General features: G+C 39.5%; 1 protein-coding gene across 19 annotated transcripts in view; it reads left to right on the top strand.

Annotated features, from left to right (window-relative positions):
* Window positions 1–1,521: 1,521 nt before the first annotated feature.
* GPR89A (G protein-coupled receptor 89A) overlaps window positions 1,522–24,596 on the top strand; it is a 63,943-nt gene continuing 40,868 nt past the window's right edge. For 3 of the 19 annotated variants that reach the window (XM_063793464.1, XM_063793330.1, XM_016923666.4), the window contains exons 1-5: window positions 2,963–3,642; window positions 11,192–11,251; window positions 13,277–13,380; window positions 18,008–18,114; window positions 18,567–18,668. In XM_063793464.1, the coding sequence (XP_063649534.1) occupies window positions 11,225–11,251; window positions 13,277–13,380; window positions 18,008–18,114; window positions 18,567–18,668 (340 nt within the window). In that variant the 5' untranslated portion in view covers window positions 2,963–3,642; window positions 11,192–11,224. 19 annotated transcript variants of the gene reach the window in all.

The raw sequence follows: 24,596 nt of genomic DNA, 5'->3' as shown, positions 1-24,596 counted from the left end.
CAAGATATCATTTTATGCATCATAAATATATATAATTTTTACTTATTAATTAATTGACTCCTAGATTCCTCCTGGGAGTCACTTTCAGAAATCCCAAGTCCACTGGTCTACATTAGGACTTATGAATCTACATTTTAAATAAGCTCCCCAAGTCATGAGAGAACCACACTTTGAGAAAACTGCACTTATATATTTTCTAGGTATCAAGTATAGATACTGCCCATGGGACCATTGGGAAATAAACACTTTTCCTCTGAATACTTGGGGTTTCCTGTCCAGCTTACACTGGTGACTTAGTGGGGCACACAGGGGAGTTCAGAGACTCAGTGAACCTGGCACAGTGGGCAAAACTACAAGATAGGTTGTCTATCCATGAAGGGAGACAGCTGGAGTAGGATGCCACGGAATTGGTGATACCATATGTCTCAAACGATCCCAGACTTACAACTGCATGTAAATCTACAACTATGTCACAATAAGTAAAAAGTTTCAAAAGAAAATCCCTAACAGAAATCATCCAGCCACTGGCATGGGCAAGTGCTATGTAAGTGCACGGAGAAGAGGTACTAGGGTGTTTCCCAGGGATCTAATGTTAGTGTCAACTCCTGGGCCCAGTCCTTTGCATTAATTTGGAGGAAGGGGATGAAGTAGTTAGCTGTCAGTATGTGGACGGTGCTGGGAAGTGTGAGAGTATCGTAGGTATGAACACTGCAGTTGCTATGAAAAAGGACAGTAAAGTGTGAGCAAACACTCATCCAAAGGACACAGACTGATCATCTTGTCAATCCACTCTTCATAGCACATCTATGGGACTGGCTGTCAATCTCTGGATGAGTGGCAAACCATGGCTACTAGTTATGAACATGACATATTTTGAAAACCTCCCTTGGAAAAATAGCACAAACTGGGGACTCAGAGCCCAGATGGTGTGACTGTCCATGGAGGCAGAACCAAAAGATCCCACTATTCTAAGAGGATGGCAGCAGCTAGAGTGGATCGGGAGAATATTACCAGCAGTAGAGATGGGAGGACAAGCCATTTTAGTGTCAGAGTCCACCACCAGCAGTAGAGACTTGCTTTGAAAGGAGAGTCAATTGGATACTAAATGCAGTGCGAAGGTTTCTAAAGACATTCCTCAATCAAAATCAGGGGATAAAGCAGTCGCTTGAATCACCTAGGCCTGTCCTTTACCTGGACACAAGTGGTACAGTAGGGAGAATTCTGAATAGTGTCACCCAAAGCTTTGCATAGGCCTTAGGCCAGCAGGTATTGCACACCTTTCTCTGCTATTCCTCGTTACTGATATTTGATCCCCACTGTGCACCCCAGTAAGCCACCAAGGTAAACTACTTGCCTTGATAGTCTCTTTCAGCACTCTGCACTCTACACACTCTTGAATGTCAGTTAGGTGCTGTTATGTGGGAATCTACCTGCTTACCTAATAGATATAGCCTGGACACAAAGTTCTCTGGTTTATGACACTCCCATTGTACAGCTGCCTCCACAGCTCCTTGAAATTCTGGATCAGGGATTGGACATCTGACAGGTACTTTTGACTGCTTGGTATCACAGAGTTCAATCCAACAAAAGGAAGACATGTTCCCTTGCGTGTAATGAATCTGCAGGTCACTTATTCAAACTATAGTAGTCTGAACTCAGATGCTGGATGTCAGGTCCCCTCAGGATTGTCTTCCTGCGTCTTGACTGCAGCCACTCCTACACAGGGTGATTTCCTGGGCTGGAGCCAGTTTGCAGGACTATGAGACTATATAGACTACAAAGCCTAGCTAGGCCCCAGGTCGGCGGCAGAGTAAGCCCCACAGCAATGCGTTAAGCCTTCATGAAATGAGTGTTGAATGAATGAGGTAGTGATTCAGTGTATATTTGATCCACTGCAACAGGTGGGAAGGGGGCAGAGGCAGCTACTTCCTAAAATAACCCTTCTTCAGACTCTTAAAGAACTGATCCTTGTTTTGAATTAAAATCTATCTTCATTTAACTTCCAGTCCTTTGCCCTAAAGATAATTCGTAGCGCCACATCAGTTCTACCCATTCTTTCACATGAAGACAGATGTCATGTTCTGAGTCATCTTTCTTCGCCTCCTTCCAGCAGCCCTTACCTGGTCGCTCACATTTGAGCAAGCTCCAATATGTCTCTGTAGAATCTCTCTCTTCTTTTTTCTTTTCTTTTTTTTTTTGAGATGGAGTTTCGCTCTTGTTGCCCAGGCTGGAGTGCAATGGCGCAATCTCGGCTCACCGCAACCTCCCCTCCCGGGTTCAAGCGATTCTCCTGCCTCAGCCTCCCTAGTAGTTGGGATTACAGGCATGCACCACTACGCCCGGCTAATTTTGTATTTTTAGTAGAGACAGGGTTTCTCCATGCTTGTCAGGCTGGTTTTGAACTTGCAACCTCAGGTGATCCGCCTGCCTTGGTCTCCCCAGGTGCTGGGATTACAGGCGTGAGCCGGCCCGGCCTGTAAAATCTCTTCAAAGTGTGGTACATGGAGTGCAGTACTCCACCTGTGGCCTGACTGATATGCAGTACAATATTATCACTAAATTGCTACAGACAGTGTGCTTTTCATTGTTGTCACAGAAATGTATTTGGTTAGTTATATTTGTTCATACCTCATCTGACTTTCCAGTCTTCCCTCACTTTGTACAGTCATATTTGCCAAGTCAAGTAAAAGTTATAACATTTAGGACACAATGCCCGACTTACTATAATTACCATTATTATCTTATGATCATTACAAAACAGAATTACCACTTAGCTCTCAGGCCCTACCTCCTTCAGCCTCAGAAACGTTAACGCTACCTTGCATTGCTGCTTTTAGCACCGCCCCTAATAAGCCCCGCCCCTGGGGCCTCCGCGGCGGGAGCCTAGCGTCCGCCCCACCCACCCCGAGCCCGAGGCGGGGCTGTGGATGTAGCCGCTGATTGGCTGACTGGGGCGCAGCTTGATGGCGTGGGGCTGGAGAACCGCAGTCCCGGCTGCAGCAACTGGGAGAAGGCAGACCGTGTGAGGGGGCCTGTGGCCCCAGCGTGCTGTGGCCTCGGGGAGTGGGAAGTGGAGGCAGGAGCCTTCCTTACACTTCGCCATGAGTTTCCTGATCGACTCCAGCATCATGATTACCTCCCAGGTGAGTCACCGCCTCCCGCCCCGACACCCGTCCGCCTCCCTTTACCGAATCGCCCTCTCCGGTCCTCCGCGGTGTGGGCTGGTCCGGGGTCTCGCTCCTCTTTTACGCGGCCTGCGCCACTCACTCTGGCACCCAGAGAGGGTGTGCGATTTGCTGCGGCCGGTTCCCTCAGCCCCGGCTGTCAGGAGGCTGGCCTGCGGCCGTCCGCGTCCCCACCCGGCATCCATCCCCGGAATTTCGGTCCACTTTTGGAAGCGGTCCGCCGACCTCCAGGCTAAGAGCCGGCGCCGCCAGCTAAGGCGGCGGTTCTAGGAGCTCCTCGAAGCTTCCGGGCTGCGCCACTGATCCTGGACTGGGGAAGCCTATGTGGTTCTGGGCGCGGGGTGTGCGACGCGCCAGTACTGGATACTGAGGACACGTCAGTGCAGGCTTTGCTGTTAAATGTCAAATCCTGAATCCGGGTGTGGAGAAATTTGCTGCTTCAAAGTATCAGTATAAGGTAATACCTATGCTTGAAAGTATAAGGTTTCGTTTTTGCACTGACACCTCGTCCTTTATCCTCTGCTTAGTTACCCACCTTTTCCGGATGTTTTTCTGACCCTCATTTCTTCTCCATTGGCCACCTTCATTTGTTTGTACAGTCAACAAACATTTATCGACCATTATATAAAGCTCTGAGCGTAAAAACATGTAAGACACTGTCTCTGCTCAATAGAAGTTTCGTCTAGTTAGCCTCTTGCTTTTACCATGTAATCTATTGTTAATTATTGTTTCTTCCTAGCATTCATCATAGCACTGGCATCATTTATGTGTGTGTTTCTGATTTTGTTTTTTGAGATCCTGCCTTGTTCATAGCTGTATCCCCACTTCCAAGTGCAGGCATTCAATAAATAATTGTTGGCCAATATTTGTGAAGCTCAGACTGCCTGTTGACCTTCTTCCCCTCATCTTTCCAATAAAGATTTTGTGTGTGTGTGGTTGTTTTTACTTGTTCTTTCTCTCAAACGGCAAATAACAGAAACAGTTACCTTTGGGGGCTTAAAGTGAACTAAATTTGTGTTCTTTGATTCAGTTTTTGTATTGCTTCATCCTAATACTCGTCTCCGTAGAGCGGAGCATTGTCCTTTTCTCTTCAAAAACTTGTTTACAATATTTAAGAAAATAAGAAAGAAGGAAAAGCCATCCATAATCCTACCACTCTAATGCAATAGTTTTTTCATTTTTAAAATTTACCACCTTTTCTATAGTTTTCATAAGTATTGTTTTTATTGGCTGCATAGTATTCAAATAATGTAAAAAAACCTAGACATGTAACTCTTCTGCTTAAAACCTTTCTAAGACTACCCAGTGCCCTTGGTGACAACTCAGGGTTATTTTTAGCCTTAGTACCAATTTAAGAAAAATAACAATATTTAATTAGCTTTTCTTTTCACTTAGAATAAAGATAAGAATGTCAGTAGAAAATTGGCTTTGCATTGCAGCCTCTATGATTTTTAGCATGGATATAATTGATACGTTGAACCAAGGAAGTGGCTTTCTAATTTTGTATGCCTTATAATCATAGACTTTCACTTCACACATGTATCCACATGCAGTAATTAATTGTTAAACCCGGTTTTTACAAATGTGGAAGAAAGACCCAAAGATTCCTTTGCATGGAATGTTCTCTGTTCAGATATTTATGTGGCTACTTTATCATCCTTTCTGTATTAATAAAAATGTCGCTTTAGGAAGGTTTTACCTGACACCCTGCCCACAACCAAAGTAGCTTTCCATTTCGGCTGCCTTCTTCCTCATTTCCATGTTTTATTTTCTTCTTGGCATTTATTACTATGGTTCATTTGTATATTCATGTGTTTGTTATCTGTCCATGAAGTCCAAGATACTGTCTGTCTTGTTCTCTCCTGTATTCACCAGCATCTAGATCAGTTGCGGGCACATAGTAGAGTTGTAGTGAATATTTGTTTAATAAAAAGCACCTCTCTAGAGAGGTGTGGTTGCCTTGGAAACACCACCATTGCCCCCTGCGCCCCTCCGTGCTCATTTTTTCTGTTTTGTATTAACTGAAAGGTTTATTTGAAATGAAATCTGAAATCAGAGGTCACGTATTGAATCTTGCTCACCACGGCACAGGATGAAGTTCAAACTCCTTTACATGGCTTTTCAGGTCCCTTATTGATGGGACCCTGGCTCTTCTCTCTTCAGCTGTGGCTCCAATTTATTCTTTAGACTTCCTGAACTTCTTTTAGTTCCCTAACCTGGCCATGCTATGGTGCCTCCAGATTTCCACACAGTGTGTTTTCTCTTTCTGGGCCTTTTCCTCATATCCCTCCCCTTATTTAAGCCTTCAGATCTCAAGTTGAACATCCAAGAAGCTTCCCCTAGACTGGACTAGATGTCCCTATACCTACTGCCATAGTACCCTTCACCTACTTCCCCTGTAACAACACTACCACATTGTTTGGTAATTACTTGTTTATCTCCTCCATAGATTATAAACTCCTTGAGAGTAGCATTCATGCTCTCATTTGCCATTCTATCCCTTGGACCTGGCACATATTAGGCACTAATAAATATTTGTTAAATGATTAAAAGGGTGAATAAATGATCCAAGAAAGGTGTCTTTTATAGTTAATTATTTAATAACTGTCCTGCTGATGGCCATCTTTTTTTTTTTTTAACAGTAGCTGATTTTCAACCCAGAAGTCACTTTTTTAAAAGCAACTGTTAACTAACTCATGTTTTGAGCCCTCTATACCGTCATAAGACTTATCAGTTCCAGAGTACACTCTTAAGTCCTAAGGTCAAGACTCTGTACAGTTCTGAAAGTATGAAGTCTCATTTTTAATAAGAAGCTATACGCCTTCCATTTTATTTGCAAAGCTATTTGAAATTGCATTTTGCTTCTGCTTTCTTTTGGATCCTCTATAATCTTGCCAGAATTTGTATTTATCTTAGATGTAATGAATTCTCCAGCTACTTCTGTGTATGTGTGTAGTTTAAAAGTCTTTTTTTTTTTTCAACTTTTATTTTATTTTAGATTTGGTCCTTGTGCTGGGTATATTGTGGGAGCTGAGGTTTGGGGTACAAATGATCCGGTCACCCAGGTACTGAGCGTAGTACTCAATAATTAGTTTTTCAACCCTTCCCCCTTCTCCCCTCCCCTGCCCCCAAGTAGTCTCCAGTTTCTGTTTTTGCCATCTTTATGTTGGTGAGTACCCAATATTTAGCTCCCACTTAGAAGTGAGAACATGTGGTATTTGGTTTTCTGTTCTTGCGTTAATTTGCTTAGGATGATGGCCTCTAGCTGCATCTATGTTGCTGCAAAGGACATAATTTTGTTCTGAAAGTCTTTTTAAGCTTTCTTTTTCAATGTGAAAGGAGGCCACAATGAAATATTAAAGGTATATATCTGTTTCTCTTTTCTTCCATTCCCCTCCCCACCATATAAACTTAAAATTTTTGCTTGTTTTCTCTTCCATTTCATAGCAATCTTGGTGATTTTTTTTTAATCATCCATTTCCACTATACATACCACCCTCAGTCCTAACTGCCCAACTTCTCTGTCTTCAGTCGTGGCTTCATAAGTCATATAAATATGGTCTCTAAACTCTGAATTTACATCTGTCTCTACCAGTAAATATTTATAATAGCCAAAGGATATCCTGGACATTTTCTCCTAATCTGTTTGACCCTTTCCTTTTCTGCTTGATCTAGATGCTTGGATCCAACTTACTTTCTTACACCCTCTTGTTCATTTACCTTCATGTATATATAAGTCCACACTTGGATCACTGCTATAGTTTGTTTATTACTAATACAGAGGCCTGAAGGCTACTATAGAAAATCACATAGCTGTGTAGTTTGCCAACGCCAGGAGTTTAACCCTCAGCTCACTGAATTATTCCTTTTCTTGACCTTAATCAGCTACTTGTTTCATTCCCCTCAAAGTTTCTCTGAATCTTTGTCACTCTCCTCAAAGCTCCCTTTTCTATACTCACCTCTCTTACTCTTAGCAGATAACCTTGCCTCGTACTTACTCAACAAAAGTGAAGCCAAAAGGTATGATCTCCTACTATGAATACTTTCTGCATTTTAATCTAAAAGGTTATCTGTGTTCACAACCATTCTTACCTCCTTTCCTCCCATTTCAGAAAACGGGGTTCCCCTACTCTGGTTTAAAGCCATTCTACCTACCTTTCATCTTAGAGTAGTGTATTTTGAAGTGGTTAAAAGCACAGATTTTCTAAACAGACAGACTCAATAAGAGCTGAAAAAATAATATTTAAAAAAAAGCACAGATTTTGGAGTCAAACAAGCTTGAGTTCAATCTTGATTCTGACACTTACTATAAATTGATTAACTTCTCTAAACCTCATCTTTCTCTGTGAAAATAGGATAATCAAACCACTGTACTGAGTTTTTAATTATTTTTATAAGATTATAATGCTAAGTACTACTTAGAGAGCCTGGAGTATAGTAAATGCTCAATAAAAGTTACCTAATAATATTAATAATAGTATTATCAGTTCATCCTCTAGTATTCCACCATCCTTCTCATCTTTTTCTCCTTACTTGACTGCTTTCTTTCCCCTTGGCCAATAAACTTTCCCTTTATTCCACATTCTTCTCTAGCCTATTATCTAATGTTTTCTTTTTTTCTCATTCCTGGCTCTCCCTAGAGTAATTTGCATTTACTGTCCCCACTGCTTTAGCTCCCATTCATTCTGACCTGCTACACTCTGGTTCCTGCCTCTACCTCACTATTCAAAATTGTTTTCCTTATCTTCTAGTGTTTTCTTCTTGGCACATTGCTCTCCTTACTCTAGATACTATTCCCAGGTGATCTCATGTACTTTGGTGGTTTCAACTCATAGGTATATCTTAGACCTGCCTTCACAATCTGTCTTTTATTCCAGATACTTGCTGGATATCTTGACCCATCTTGCTGGCTGTCCCTCAGGCCCTTAGTGTGTTCAAAAATGAGCTCATCATTTTCCCCATCCTCTGCCCCCTTTCCTAAACCTCTTCTTTCTCCAGTATTCTTTATATAAATTGGGTAGCTTCACTCTTCATCCTGTATTCCAAACTAGTCATCCTTAACTTCTCCCTGTTGATTTTACCTTCTAAATAGTTCTCAAATCTGTTTTCTCCTCTTCTGTCACCAAATGTCTTAATTCAGGGCTTTATCATCTTTCATCTGAACTCCCATAACACATTTCTATAATGTTTCTCTTTCTACACTGTTGTTTCCTTCAAGTGTGTCTTCCACACAGCCACCATACCGCTCTATATAATATAAAACAAATCAGACCATGCCATTTCCCTGCTTAAATAACCCTCACCACCTACAGACTATAATCTAAGCTCCTTAGGGTGGCCTTCAAAGCTCTCAGTGATTGGATATCCACTCCTCCTGTCTAGCCTCATTTTTAACCTCTTCCTTCTTTGAATTTCATCTTCTAGCAGCACCAAACCATGTGTAGTTCCCGGCATATACCATGCTATTCACTCTGCGCCTTTACTCATGCCCTTTGCTATCTGGAAAGCCCTGTCCTCCTACCTCTACCACCTGTTTTTACCCTACCTGATTCGTTTTTTGTTTGTTTTGTTTTGAGACAGGGTTTCGCTCTGTCACCCAGGCTGGAATGCAGTGACATGCTCACAGCTGACTATAACGTCTACCTGCCAGGCTCAAGTGGCCCTTCCACTTCAGCCTCCCCATAAGCTGGAACTACAGGCTCGCACCACCATACCTAGCTAATTTTTGTATTTTTTGTAGATATGGGGTTTCACCACGTTACCCAAGCTGGTCTCGAACTCCTGGGCTCAAGCGATCTACCCAAAGTGCTGGGATTACAGACTTGAGCCACCATGTCCAGCCTCCCTACTTGATTCTTATTCATCCTTTGAGAGGATGGTTTTTATGTTAGGGGTGGTGGAAACCTTTGACTGTGTGATGAATACCTTGAAACCACTCTAGAAAAATGCACATAACCCCAAAATGTGCATACAATATCAGGTTTTAACCCCAAATTAAAACTTCCTTCGGCTCGGGCATTATCTTCTCCAGAAAATCTGTCCTAACCCCCTACAGATTGGTTTGGTCTCCCTCTTTCATATTGTTTTACAATATCATGTATGTATTTCTATCATTGCACATCCATATTACGTTATAATTATTTATGTACTGTCTTCACTATATTGTGAGCTCCTAGAGGGTAGTAACCATCCTATTCATCTTTGTATCCTCAGCACTTAGCATAGCACATAGGAGTTATTACAGAAAATTTAAGATTGAATGCTGAAGAATAAACCATCTTTTATGTAGACCACTTAGCCATTCAGCAAGCACTTATGGAGAGCCTGCTACGTACCAGGCTTTGTGCTGGATGCCAAGGATACAAAGATTACAAGACAAACATGGTTTTTGTCCTCATAGAGCTTATAATCTAATGTCAAAAAATATTTAAATCACACATTACAAAACTGTATGGTAAGCACTTTGATGAGGGAAGTACAATGTAAAACAGGATTATATAAAAAGAGCAATTTATCTGCATTTGGGAGGGCAGAGAGGGCCTTCCAGGGGGAGTAAATAGCATAACTGGGAGAGGGCTAGAGAGAAGTTCCTTTCAGAGGACATCTACACAGGTCTCGATGTGAAAGAATATGGATCTAAAGAACCAAAGAAGTTCCAGGGGGCTGAACACATGAGTTTGCTAGGCAGCAGGGGCATGATAAGAAGCTAAAGTAGTCTGTGCTAAACTACTGAGTTTACACTTGCTCAGTAAAGTAGTCCCTAGAAAGAGATAAAATCATTTTATTCATAAAGGTCCTAGCCAGTTTAAGAAGAAAAGAGTAGTTGTGTCAGTGTGTATGTATAGAAAGTTCTGTTTACTACAGACCAGCTTTGTCAGCTGTCATGTGGCTACGGTTTCTGCCAGTTTGAAACAAAACTGACGAAAGAGGGATCCTGCAATCTCTCAGCTTTACACTGAGATGAAAACCACTTTTATGTAGATTAGGCAGGATGGTGGAGAAGCTAAGAAAACTCTCTGAAGGAAACAGATATAAAAAATATTAGGCTTTCTACTACTCCTCTAATTTTGGTCTCAACTCCTCTCCCCTGAAGTTTTTATTTTTTAAATTAATTTATTTTTATTTATTTTTTGAGACAGGGTCTCACTCTGTTGCCCAGGCTGGAGCGCAGTGGTGCAATCACGGCTCACTGCAGCCTCAACTTCCTAGGCTCAGGTGATCTTCCCACCTCAGCCTCCCAGGTGGCTGGGACTACAGGCACACCCTGCCACCCCCAGCTAATTTTTATGTGTGTGTGTTTTTTGTAGAGATGGGTTTTCACCATGTTGGCCAGGCTGGTATTATTTTTAAATACTTGCAATCAGGGATCATCCATAAGAAGCAACTCTCACTCTGACACCTTTTCTTTTTTTTTCGAGACCTAGTCTCACTCTATCACCCAGGCTGGAATGCAGTGGCACGATATTGGCTCTCTGCAACCTCTGCCTCCCAGATTCAAGCGATTCTCATGCCTCAGCCTTTGGAGTAGCTGGGAATACAGGTGCCCACACCCAGCTAATTTTTGTATTTTCAGTAGAGACGGGGCTTTGCCATGTTGGCCAGACTGGTCTTGAACTCCTGGCTTCAGGTGATCTGCCCACCTTGTCCTCCCAAAGTGCTGGGATTACAAGTGTGAGGCACCGTGCCTGGCCACTGACTCCTTTTCTGTTTGCAAACTTCTCTGGCTCATATAATGATTATCATAAGATTATGGCAAAATATGTACTTCCATTTTTGTCTTAAAGCATACTCTGTAACATGGATAACTTCAAAACTCCAAGGGCATTTAAAAATTTATTTCCAATGTCATGAGCTTTAATAAGTAGGTCTTATAAGAGTGGATCTTATCTTTAATCCCTGAAATAAGTTAACCGTCTAGTTAGCAGACCTTTTATCATAAAAGAGTTTCTATAAAACATTTCTCAAAAGAAAATATGTATTGACATTCTATCTTCTTTCTCCTCCAGATACTATTTTTTGGATTTGGGTGGCTTTTCTTCATGCGCCAATTGTTTAAAGACTATGAGGTGAGAAGAAATCATTCTGTCATACTTACACTATATGAATTTAGATTGACAAGAAAAATGTCTCCATTAAAGAAACATTATGTTCATTTCCAAGATAGGAAGCTTTTACCAAATAAGTACTATATAACTATTAGATTGGAGAATATAAGTAGACTTAATTGATTTAAAAGGGGGGAAAAAAGGCAAATCAAATATAGCCCAGAAGTTAGGAGCAAGGATTATGTCTTAGTCATATCAGGATATGTACCAATAGCAAATAGTTATTCTGTAGGAGAGAATTTAATTCATAATGTCTCACAAATGTTCCCTTTCATTTGTCTATCTGGCCCTGAATTGCAAACCTTATATTATAAGTTAATACCAAAATCCCAAGGCTATCAGGGGAACCAGTCCCCAATATTTCAACATAGGTACTTTCTGTTTTCCTTAAGTGTCGGCCGGTCTGAGAAATAAAGAGAAAGAGTACAAAGAGAGAAATTTTACAGCTGGGCCTCCAGGAGTGCCATCACATATTGGTAGGACCGTGATGGTGACTCCGAGCCACAAAACCAGCAAGTTTTTATTAGGGATTTCAAAAGGGGAGGGAGTGTACAAATAGGGAGTGGGTCACAGAGATCACATGCTGCAAAGGGCAGTAAAATCACAAAGCAGAGGCAAAAATTAGAATTACTGATGAGGGTCTGTGTCCCACTGTGCACACATTGTCTTTATAAACATTTTAACAGGAAATAGGGTTCAAGAGCAGACAACCAGTCTGACTAGAATTTACCAGGCTGGAATTTCCCAATCCTAGTAAGTCTGAGGGCACTGTAGGAGACCAGGGTGTATTTCAGTCCTATCTCAACCGCATAAGACAGACACTCCCAGAGCGGCCATTCATAGACCTCCCTCCCAGAATGCATTCCTTCCCCAGGGTTATTCCTTGCTGGAAAAAGAATTCAGCAGTATTTCTCCTACTCGCTTTCTGCAAGAAGAAGAATATGACTCTATTCTGCCCAACCCCGCAAGCAGTCAGACCTTATGGTTATCTTTCCATGTTCCCTGAAAATTGCTGTTATTCTGTTCTTTTTCAGGGTGCACTAATTTCATACTGTTCAAACACACGTTTTGCAAACAATTAGTACAGTTAACACAATCATCACAGGATACTGAGGTGACATACATCCTCAGTTTACAAAGATGACGGGATTAAGAGATTAAAGTAAGACAGGCATAAGAAATTTAAAAAGTATTAATTTGGGGAACTAATAAATGTCCATGAAATCTTCACAATTTATGTTCAGAGATTGCAGTAAAGACAGGCGTAAGAAATTATAAAAGTATTAATTTTGGGAACTAATAAATGTCCATGAAACAATTTATGTTCTGCTGCTGCGGCTTCAGCCAGTCCCTCCATTCAGGGTCCCTGACTTCCCGCAACACAAGGCTGGTGTTGTTTTTATCTTAAGCTTTGGATTCAGAAGATCACCACCCTAGACTCGACATTTCCTAGTTAGTTCTCCTAATTAGTAATAAGATCAGTGGTTATAGTCTACATTTGGGTCATTTCTAGGATATTCTCCATTAAACTTTCCCAGGGAGTTTATTGTCTGAAAGAGCCTGGGATTCTGGAGATTTTCTTCTGCCCAATACTTTAAGACCTCCCGAGGAAGGTTCCAGAACTGATCCAGGATCTGCAGAGTGTTGAAGAACCCCTTTAAACATTAACCATTATATACGAATCTGTCAGTTTTTTGTCAGTATGCATCAGGAATTCTAAGTGCTACCTATGACCCTGTCACTTCATCTTCTTGTCCTCAAAATTCTTCATCCACAGGAGGATGCTGGTAATAGTGACTCAAGATTCAGAAGTGCCACCTATATTGATCTTTTTCTTTAGCTCCAGGCAAGTTGCTGTTGTGGCCCTACTTCCAATGACTTGAGAATTTCCTCAAAATAAGTTTTCTGACTTGTAACCAGAAGGAGGTTATCAGTTCAGTTTTTAAACAAGGAAATAACTTCTAGTCTCTGTTTGGCTTTTAACAGATACGTCAGTATGTTGTACAGGTGATCTTCTCCGTGACGTTTGCATTTTCTTGCACCATGTTTGAGCTCATCATCTTTGAAATCTTAGGAGTATTGAATAGCAGGTGAGTAAGAGTACTGAAAACTCCTCTTGAAGAGTTCTGTGCTACATTCTTTACAGTGGAAAAGCTATTGGATCTCATAACTGAAAAAAAAAAAACACTGTGTTAATAGTTCAGTTTCAGTAACTGCAATGATCACAACAGATATGGGTCACAGCCACCTAATAGCTGGTTTGATAAAGATTATGAGATACCAGGAAACAAAAGATCTGACCGTTAACTCTGAAGAGCTCATTGGAGTGAGGCTGTGAAGCCGCAGTCTAGGCTTCACTCCTAGAAGCTTTATTTTTCCAGGACTGCTCGCTGACTGAATCCCAGTAACAGCCCTTCACATTGTTCTGCTGATTGAAAATCTCTACCTGAAAAGATTAGAATTCCTCAGAGCTACTTTAATGATCTCTCTGAAGACTGAAACTCCAGTTCTTACTTAACTTAGTTATTTTTATTGATTTTACAGTCATGGTCAAGTTTGGTTGAATTTAAAGTGTTTCTTAAAACACTTTTTAAAAATAACTCTTTACTCCCCTCCAAATAATAGACTTGTTAGTTTATTAGACAGTCTATCCAAAATATTTCTTGCTTGTTAATCTGCAAGCTTGAGTATGTTTTTAGGCCAGCATTTATATGTAGGGTTCATCAACTATGCTATGCAGACTTTGTTGTGCTTTTTTATCACCACCTGGAAAAACCTTTTAGGAGTAAAGCAGTCTTTCACTCTAAAGTTAGGATTCAGCGCCAAGGTAAGTTCATTATAGACCCCTGGCACTTGAGACTTGTAGAGAGACTATACTCTCAAATCCTTTGATAATCAGAGTTGAAAACGAAATTTAAATTAAAAAGAAAAACTTACTATACAGATGGTTAATCACAAAACATTGAAAGGTTAAAAAAAGAGAGAGGGGCCAGACACAGTGGCTCACGCCTATAATCCTAGCACTTTGGGAGGCTGAGGCAGGAGGATCACTTAAGTGCAGGGGTTCAAGACCAGCCTGGGCAACAAAGTGAGACCCTGTCTCTACAAAAAAATTAAAAAAATTAGCAGAGTGTGGTAGTACACGTCTGTAGTCCCAGCTACCCTGGAGGCTGAAGCAGGAGGATCCCTTGAGCCCAGGAGTTTGAGGATATGCAGTGAGCTGTAATCACTGGACAAGACAATGAGACCCCATCTCTTAAAAAAAAGAGTGAGAGAGAGAGAATCAGAGTTGATAATAATGGTCTCTTGATAGAACAATGAATAACATGTATTATGGTAAAATAGAAGTGTTTTCTGATTCTCCTGCTTTTAAACTTTAATAATCCAAACCTTGGCCGGGTGCGGTGGCTCACGCCTGTAATCCCAGCACTTTGGGAGGCCGAGGCGGGCGGATCACGAGGTCAGGAGATCAAGACCATCCTGGCTAACATGGTGAAACCCTGTCTCTACTAAAAATACAAAAAATCAGCTGGGCGTGGTGGTGGGCGCCTGTAGTCCCAGCTACTTGGGGGGCTGAGGCAGGAGAATGGCCTGAACCCAGGAGGCAGAGCTTGCAGTGAGCCGAGATTGTGCCACTGCACTCCAGCCTGGGCGACAGAGCAAGACTCCATCTCAAAAAAATAAATAAATAAAAAATAATCCAAACCTTTTCTTGGATGAGCTAGATATAGATCCTGTGACTATAGAGAATAGACAGGTATTATTTTACATAATGGTTATTAAATTTTATTATCACAACCTGCATCTTTTACTGCTATTTAAGCAGGGGTTGGCAGACTTTCTTCTGTAAAGGGCCAGATAGTAAATATTTTAGGTTTCTGTGGACCAGAAGGTTTCTATCACAAGTACTCAGCTCTGCTGTTGTAGAGCGAAAGCAGTCAAAGGCAATATATAAACAAACGAGCATGGCCATGCTCCAATAAACTTAATTTGTAAAAGCAGGTGGCTGTGATAGTTTGCCAGCTACTCATCTAACTATTGATACAGAGGATTCAGATATTCTAAAGCTATATTTACTGTTTTTGGTAGATGATGTCCCCCAACTTTTAACTTACAGTTAATAACCCGTATGGTAAGAAACATCTGTCATACTATGGTGTATGTTTCTTAAATTTCTTAATTAGTTAAAGAGGATAAGAAGTAGTATTGCTAAAATCTGGTTTTTCTTTGTGAGCTATATAGAGGATTGGGTTTGTTCAGTCTGAGACATATCTTCAGTTATACCTGTTTTTTCATGCTAATGTTTCACCCAATTATGGAACACAAATATGAACCTTGATGATGTATAACTGTCCATTGACTGGACTCAGAATCGTTTTGAGAAGAGAATCTTGGCCAGAATATTCCTTTGACTCACCTTTGAGCAGAGATCATATGACTTCCTATTCAAATATGTAATCTTGTTGGGATCCTTAGTTTTTTCAAGAGAATATCACTTTACTCTCAGCTCAAAAGACTAGTTAAAACATGTGGTTCACTTTTAATAGGCAGTCCATACTGCCAATTAAAGTTGCACTTGTTATTTCAAACCCACTGCTTCCCAAAATCTTTCAGAAGCTTAGCTGAAATACTATGTAGTATTGCCTGGAGGATGTCCAGCTTGTTTCTTTCTCTAAATGTTCTAAAGTAGGTTAACCTAGAGGAGCAAAAAGCTGTCAATGTATCTAGTCTAAATGGTATTCACTCCCTGTAGGGTAGCTTTTACTGAATGGCTCTTTGTTTCGTGATGCCTGCCATCTGTACTAAGGAAGGAACAATAAGAAACAGCCCTCTGAAACATATTTCTCTTGAAAGGATGTTGTTGATGACACTGTTAATTGCCTTTGCATTTTCTTTATGAAATCTTTGAAGAAATTTCATTGTAATCTTGTTAATAATTCAGTAACAATAAATGATAATTATGCTTCCTTTGAGGAATTAATTTTTATTTTCTTACAGACATGATGATTTTATCTAATTGATCAAATTTTTTATTTCACATTGACCATTAGAAAACTTAAAGCTAAATTTATGACCTACCCATAGCAACTTTCTAGAATTCTATTTTATAATAGCCATCAGGCTTGGCCCAATATTTTACCTGTTACCATTGTTGTTCATATTTCCTTATAGTTCATTTCATCATCCTGTATTTTATTTATCTTTGTAAGCCATTTAACCACTTAGGCCTTTTTTGAAACAAGGCTTAAGTAAGTTTAAAATCAGTAAATACAAAGGACACCATCAAGAAAGTGAACCAACATTCCAAAAACAAGAGAAAATTTTTATAAATTACCTATCTGATAATGGACTGGGACTCGTATCTAGAATATATAAATAATTCTTATAGTTTAATAATATAATACAATTAAAAAATGAATAAAGGATCTGAATAGGCATTTCTCCAAAGATGATATACAAATGGCCAGTAAGCACATATGAATAGATGGCCAATACCATTAGCCATCAAGGAAATGCAAATCAAAACCACAATGAGATACCACTTCACACCAACTAAAATGGCTATAACCAAAAAAAAAAAACAGAAAATAACAAGTGTTGGCGAGGCTGAGGAGAAACTGGAACTCTCATACACTCCTGAGGAAAATGTAAAATGATGCAGCCACATTGGGAAACAGTGGGAGTGCCTAAAAGATTAAATATAGATTTATCATATGACCCAACAATTCCACTCCATTTCTACCTAAAGAGAAATGAAAACATACGTCCACACCAAAATGTATACACACACATTCATAGCATCTCTATTTATAATAGCTAAAAACAAACCAAATGTCCTCAATTAATGAATGCAGAAACAAAATATAATATATCCATATAATGGGATGAATATTGTTCAACCATAAAAGGAATTATTGATAGATACTACAACATGGATGAACCTTGCAAACATTATGGTAAGTAAAAGAAGCCAGTCACAAAAGATTACATATTGGTGGTTTCCTAGAAACAGAAAGTATATTGGTGGTTTCCTAGAGCTGAGGAGATTGGGGAGAAACAGGGAGTGACTGCTAATGGGTACAGGGTTTCTTTATGGCGTAATGAAAATGTTCTAAAATTGATTTAGGTGATGGTTGCACAACTCTTGAGTATACAAAAACCATTGAATTGTACACTTTAAATGGGTAAATTATATCTCATTAAAACTGTTATAAAAAGTGCTAACAAAAAGTTTTAATAAATAAAGCACATCTTATAAACTAATAAAAGTAATTCATGCAAATCAGGTGTTTATATCAAGAGTACAAAAGAAATATTTTTGAGTATAACATATATTACTGTTAACATTAATTTTCCTTTAATTCTTACATTGGAATGAGATTCCTAGGGGTGGGTAAAACAATAGTCATTCTACCAGCAATGGCATATGTTGATACATGTTAATGGTATATGTTGCCTATGAATATATCAAAAACATAAACATTCTTATTTTAATATATGAAATTCTTAAGATGTTAAGATGGTCATATATACCTTTCAAAAATTTGTATTTTTTAATCTCTACAAATGAGTAGATTTTAAGAGCCTAGTAGGCTGATTAGATAGGATATATTCAATATTGAGTCCAAAGAGCAAAAGGACCCTTCGGAAGACTAAAGAGAAAGAAAGTTGCTGCCCTCTCTTCCTCCCAGTGACAGTCTTTGACATTTATTTCAGCTCCCGTTATTTTCACTGGAAAATGAACCTGTGTGTAATTCTGCTGATCCTGGTTTTCATGGTGCCTTTTTACATTGGCTATTTTATTGTGAGCAATATCCGACTACGTAAGTATTTTACCCTCTCAGTCAGCGTATAGATTGAGATGAGTATTTGAGGGGACTTAAATTGTGGATAGCTTCATTTCTACATTAACTTTCAGTAGCTACTGCTATTTGAGGATACCTCACACACAACATCTTAAAAATAAATATAAAATAAATATTGAATGAATTGGCACAAAATAAATATTGAATGAATGGTTAGGTTATTTGTTCTGCCACAGCTTTATTTTTCTACCTATTAATAATGTCTCCTTTAGTTCATCCCACACCTTAAATTCAGCTAAATTTCTCTTACGATGGTAAGGATGCTTTCACTAAAAATTATGCTGTTCATCAGTCATTTGCCAAGTGAATTAGCAGCCAAATATTAGTTAGCATTATCTTATATTTTTAAATAGAGCAAGCTCTTTAACCTATATCTGTTTTTCCTAACAGTTTTGTCTCCTCTGTCTCAGTGCATAAACAACGACTGCTTTTTTCCTGTCTCTTATGGCTGACCTTTATGTATTTCTTCTGGAAACTAGGAGATCCCTTTCCCATTCTCAGCCCAAAACATGGTGAGTATATATAGGAGGGCAGAGGAAGTGGGGGGAGAAGATTTGTTTAATTTTCTGATTTCAAAAACAATTAATTAAATTTCTTGGGGAAAAAATGTATTTGGGGAAATTATTAATTCACAGGTTCTTGGGATTTGGAAAAAATTTTTTCTGATTGAGGAGGATAGCAAGCTATTTCTCTGAAAAATGTCTGATTTTGAACCACATTTTCTCCTTCATTCTAAGAGATAACTAATGCTGGTTTTGGACCTCACTTCTATCATTCTAGAGTAGGAATTTTTGACCTTCATTTACTGAATATACTTAAAGGGTATAAGGAAAGAGAACGGTGTCTAACTCATATTGTATATGGAAGTACAGGAATATATTTATATGTGTATTTGGAGGTAAGGTATCAATAAACTTTTATCAGATTTGGGTAGCAGATTTGGGTCTGTGACCCAAAAGGTAAACGGCCACTGCTTAAGTGATGATAAAGATACATTAGGGAAGCATATGTATTTGAGGAAAGGTGACATAAAACACCCACAATTAGTAGATAAAGAAAAGCTTTCCAAGAATCGGTGTCTCCCCTCTAACAAAAAAAAGTTTATTTTAAAACAAGAAATTTGGCAGAGCCCTAATTTTTAAGCTAAAAACAATGAACAAAAGTACCTCAGCTAACAAGTCCTTCCAGAACTATTTCAGAAGTATGTATGAGTCTATCTAAAAAGATTAGAGAATCTATCTAAAAAGATTAGAGAGCCCATCTGTAATAAATATACTACAGGTTTCATGCTGGAACCTTTTTAAAAAAAAAAAAAATATATATATACATATATATATATATATACCTCTTTATTCACCATCCTGCCGTACCTATTATTAGGCTTCTTATTGCAGAAAACAGAATCTACTGTAACTAATTTAAAGCAGAAAGTGATAAATTATACAGTATCAGGCAATTTATAGACTTTCTAGGAAAGTAGGGATGCAAAGCTTAACTGCTATATAGTGAAGAGAAATACCCAACTATGCCACAATACTAAACTAGAAAACCTCACTGAAGTTATCACCTGCCACTCAGGGTCTATGACATCAGGGACCTCAGTCCCAGCTGTTTGAGCTCCTAAGTGCTATCACCACCCCTACATTGTTCATTTCTGCATCTGAGGCCTCACATGGGCCTGGTTTTTCGGTGAAACCTAGGTAATATTTAAAACCTTAGCCTCAAGGAAGTCTGAGAAGGGGCTTTTGGCTTTCTAAACTCTGTAGTACCAAAACAAATGCTGGAAAAGGATATTGGAATTAATGTTGAATGAGCCAGTGTCTATTATAGAATCTGCCATACCTCCCACACACCCTTCCATGTATACCGATTGCCTATAGCAGGAATTTCGGGAGAGAGAGGTTATGAGACTCTCCTGCAGTAAGATCAGAGGAGATATGTAGTTTTGAAAAGCATATGCAATACCATAAATAGTTGTGTATTTTTAAAATAAGAATAACTTTCAAAATTTCAAATAACATTAAAGGCCGGAAAACTTAACATAACACCAGCCTACCAAAAGCATTCAAACTCTTAGGTGGCGTATGAGACCTTTCATGACCTGGCTGCTGCTCTCTATACATGTTGCATTCTCCAGTCCTGTGAAATTATTTCAAGTTTCTTTTTTTTTTTTTTCTTTTTGAGACAGGTCTCACTCTCACCCAGGCTGGAGTGCAGTGGCATGATCTTGGCTCACTGCAACCTCCGACTCCCAGGCTCAAGTGATCCTCCTACCTCAGCCTCCTGAGTAACGGGGACTATGGGCGCATGCCACCGTACCCAGCTAATTTTGGTATTTTTTCATAGAGATGGGGTTTCTCCACGTTGCTCAGGATGGTCTCGAACTCCTGAGCTCAGGGGATCGACCCACCTCAGCTTCCCAAAGTGCTGGGATTACAAGTATGAGCCACCACACCCAGCCTCAAGTTTCTAGAGCTGTTCTATCAGCCTGGACAATCCTTCACCAACCCTGTCTACCTAGAAAATGCCTATTTATCCTTTCTAGATTCAACTCTTGTCAATTCCTTTAGGAAGATTTTCCTGGCCATCATTAGGAGATACTAATTGCTACCATCTCAAGGTATCTATATCATCTATAAAACTTAAAATTTCATGTTTCCTTTTCTAACTTCCTCATCAACCTATGGGCTCCCTGAGGTCAGAAAACTGCATGTTATTTGTCTTTGTATCCCTAGTGCCTAGTGTGGAAACTGACACATAACAAGTGTTTAATACGTGTTCTTTGAATCAGTGGATGGAAGAAAATTGAGTCTCTCCAAAGTGGTAGATGAGTTTACTACTTTAACACTCTGGATAGGAATTTAGGAAATGCTAATGTGATCAGCATGCCTATGTCAATGGTCAACGAAGGGAATGACTTGCACTAAAGAGTCCTGGTAGTATAGTTCTCATATAAACCTATTTCAAAGAAACCCACAGACAGACACATTTATCTGTGATGGTAGAAGTCAGAGAGAAGAGTTAGAAAAGGCCCCCAGGGCTGCTGACAGGGCAAATACAGTCTCACATGCACTACAAAGACCCGACTCTGACACCTTTCTCCAGCTTTCTCCTGTGTGCATTCAGCTCACATGACCAGTGCAGCCAGGCCGCACCAGAGGGAAGATGAAGGCCATTGTATCTATTGTCCTTTCATCCACCCCTTTTTCTAAATTCTATGGGATTACCCTGAAAAGGACACTGAGGGAGAAAGCTAGGGAGATAGTTTCAGTTTTATTCTTTCCATTGTACTCCAATAGGCATTACAGTTTTATGCCTGAATGTTCAGGTATCTTAATTTATTTAACCCTCTAAGATAAGTAAGGAGGAAGAAAAGTTTAGGTAGTAGCTGAGAAGCAACCAGCCTTACACTGCCTTCTTAGAGCTTTCCCAGGACTGTCCCAACAACCAGTATGGTTGTTTATTGCTGTGGTGACCACAAAAAAATGGGCTGGGCAGGTTGGCTCACCCCTATAATCCCAGCACTTTGGGAGGCCAAGGCAGGGATATCACTTGAGGCCAGGAGTTAGAGACCAGCCTGGCCAACAAGGCAAAACCCCGTCTGTACTAAAAATAGAAAAATTAGCCAGGCATGGTGGTGCATGCCTGTAATCCCAGCTACTCCCCGGAGGCTGGAGACACAAGAATTGCTTAAACCCAGGAGGCTGAGGTTGCAGTGAGCTGAGATCGTGCCACTCCCCTCCAGCCTGGGCGACAGAGCGAGACTCTCAAAAAAAAAAAAAAAAAGATAAGACCAATCCTTATGTAAAATGAAAAAAAAAAAAATCTGTAAAAGTACTTCTTGTGTGGTGTCTGAACCAACCTTGGAATGTCCTTAGTGGGAAAGAGTAAGAGAGATTACAAAAGACTGTAAGGAATCTGTGTGAGCAGGTGGCAAAGGTGAGATGATCTTCTGCTAGTCTCCTTATTCATCTGACTTTCCATGTATTAACTGCTAAATGGGGATAATGATGACTGACTCCTACTTCATAGAAATGCTGAGATTAAGTAAATAGTATCTACAAAGTACTTTAAACCAGAAAAAGATATGTAATAAAAGGACAAAGACACCATGTTAAAAGGAATAAAGGTAGAGGGGGAATTTTTTCAGTTTTTCAAATTTAATAACCCATATTAATCTCTTGGATTTTTTATGTTACTGAGTGATATTATAGTCAACAAACATTTGTTGAACACCTCATATGTGCCAAGCAGTAAGGAAAACAAAGATCAATAAGAAACGATGTCTTGTTGTAAAGGGGTTGCAAATTCAAGAGGTATACGGCAAGTAGAATAACAGAATTTAGGTGAGGATTTATTCGTTCATTTAGCATTACACAAATATTTATTAAGCATCTACTTTATATAAATTAAGCACTGGAAATAAACCACAAATGAAACAAACTTGGTTTCTGCCCCCCTGAAATTTATAGTCTTGTGGGTGGAACTAGACAATAAAGAGGTAAATATATAAATAAATAATTGCCAATTGTGATCATTTTCATCAAGGAGTGAACAGGTTGCTGTGATAGAGAAAAATGCCGATAATGTAGTGCAAACAGTTAGATCCACCCTTTCTGAGACAGGGATATTTAAGCTGAGATTTAAAGGACAAGACCAAAGGAAGACCCAGCAAGAAGGCACAAGAGACATCATGTAAAGCCCTGAGGCAGAAAGACCTTGGTGTATTCAAGGAAAGGCAAGAGATAGAATGGAAAGTAATCGTATAGTGTATAGATTTTATTGTTAGGGTGATTATGTCATTTTCTAAGACAGATAATGCAGAAGAAGGAACAAGTTGAGGGGAAAGATAATTTTAGTTTGGTATATGCTGAATTTGAGTTACTTATGCATATCCAGGTGATGTTAAATAAGCAATTGGATGTACAAATCAGGAGCTTAGGGAAAAGGTGTACATGTATCAGTCCTCATAGAGATGACTCCAGGAATCTAAACAACTAGAAATCATCAACTAAATGCCATTAGGTGAAGCTGCGGAAATTGGTGAGATCACCTAAGCAAAAAATGTGTATACTGAAATGAAAGTGAGAACTCTGGTCCAGACAGAGCAAGAAGTGACCAAGAAAAAGCAATTAGAGAAGTAAAAGGGAAAACCTAGGGAAATGGTGTTGTGGAAGCCAAGAAGATAAAATAATTTTAAACAAAAATGATTCAATGTCATAAAAGAGCCAATGAAACAAGGATTGGAAAATGTTGAATTTTGCAACCAGGGGAAAACTTATTACCATAGTGTCATAGTGGTTAAAGCCCAGACTCTGGAGCTAGACTGCACTTGAATCCTGACTCTGCCCCTTTTATCTGTGTGGCCTTAACTAAGTTACTTAACCTCTCTGTGCCTCCATTTCTTCATCTGTAAAATTAGGTTTTCAATAATATCTACCTCATAGGATTGTTATGAGGGTTAAATGAATTAGAACATGTGAAATGCTTAGAACAGTGCCTAGTCATAGCAGGTGCTTGGTGAATATTACCTATCATATTGCCATTACAATTACTAGTGAAAGTAATTTCATTCAATAAAGAAGAATGGGAAGAAAGCTGGATTGCAGTCAGTTAAGGAATGAACTGGAGGTGAAGAAAAGGTGACAATAACTATAAACTTCTTTTAAGAAGCCTGGCTATTAAGGAGGAAATAGATGGGGGTTGGTAACTAGACGTAAACTCGAAGCCAAGAACAGAATTTCTCTTAGAAAAGAGAATTGAAACTAAAGAGAAAGAACTAGCAAAGAAGGAAATATTGAATATACAAGAGAGAGGAGACAGATGATGGAACAAGACTCTGAAAGAGGTGGAAGGGATTGAATACAATCAAAAGTATGGTGACTTCTAGTTCCAAGATGGTGGCGTAGGGGCAAGCTGGCTTTGCTTACCCCCCTGGCAGAAAACCAAAAACAAATAGCACCAAGATTATCACTAGCAATTTCCCAGAACTCACATATAAGGATGAGACAGTTCCCAGGGCCCAGAGAAGATCAGAAGCACAAGTGGAGAAGTCAGCTTTGGATGCTACTTTGTTCTAAGGGAGACAAGTTGGGAGGATGATTGCAGATGTATATTCAATGTTATAAAACAGCCCATAAAACAAAGATTGGAAAATGTTGAATTTTGCAACCAGGAGAAAATTCATGACCATAGTGTAGAGTGAAGGTAGTTTGTAGTAGAGTGAAGGTAGTTTATGGCTAATAGCTATGTCTTTTATAATAGGGACATTGGCAAAGGAGAAGGACAAAGGTAGGAAAAATAAAGAGTAACTGCCGAAGACAATGGAGAGAGATGGCTGACCAAGGGCAAGATAAGGATTAGTCAATAGTGTGAGAGCTCTCTTAGGACTGGAGACCATACATTTGTAATGGCTCCAAAATCAGTATGCATTCTAGTAA

The sequence above is a fragment of the Pan troglodytes genome, chromosome 1 (genome assembly GCF_028858775.2).
Source record: "Pan troglodytes isolate AG18354 chromosome 1, NHGRI_mPanTro3-v2.0_pri, whole genome shotgun sequence".
In the NCBI taxonomy this organism is placed as follows: Eukaryota; Metazoa; Chordata; class Mammalia; order Primates; family Hominidae; genus Pan; species Pan troglodytes.
The sequence above is the reverse complement of the archived record's forward strand: the minus strand, read 5'-3'. Positions and strand labels throughout refer to the sequence as shown.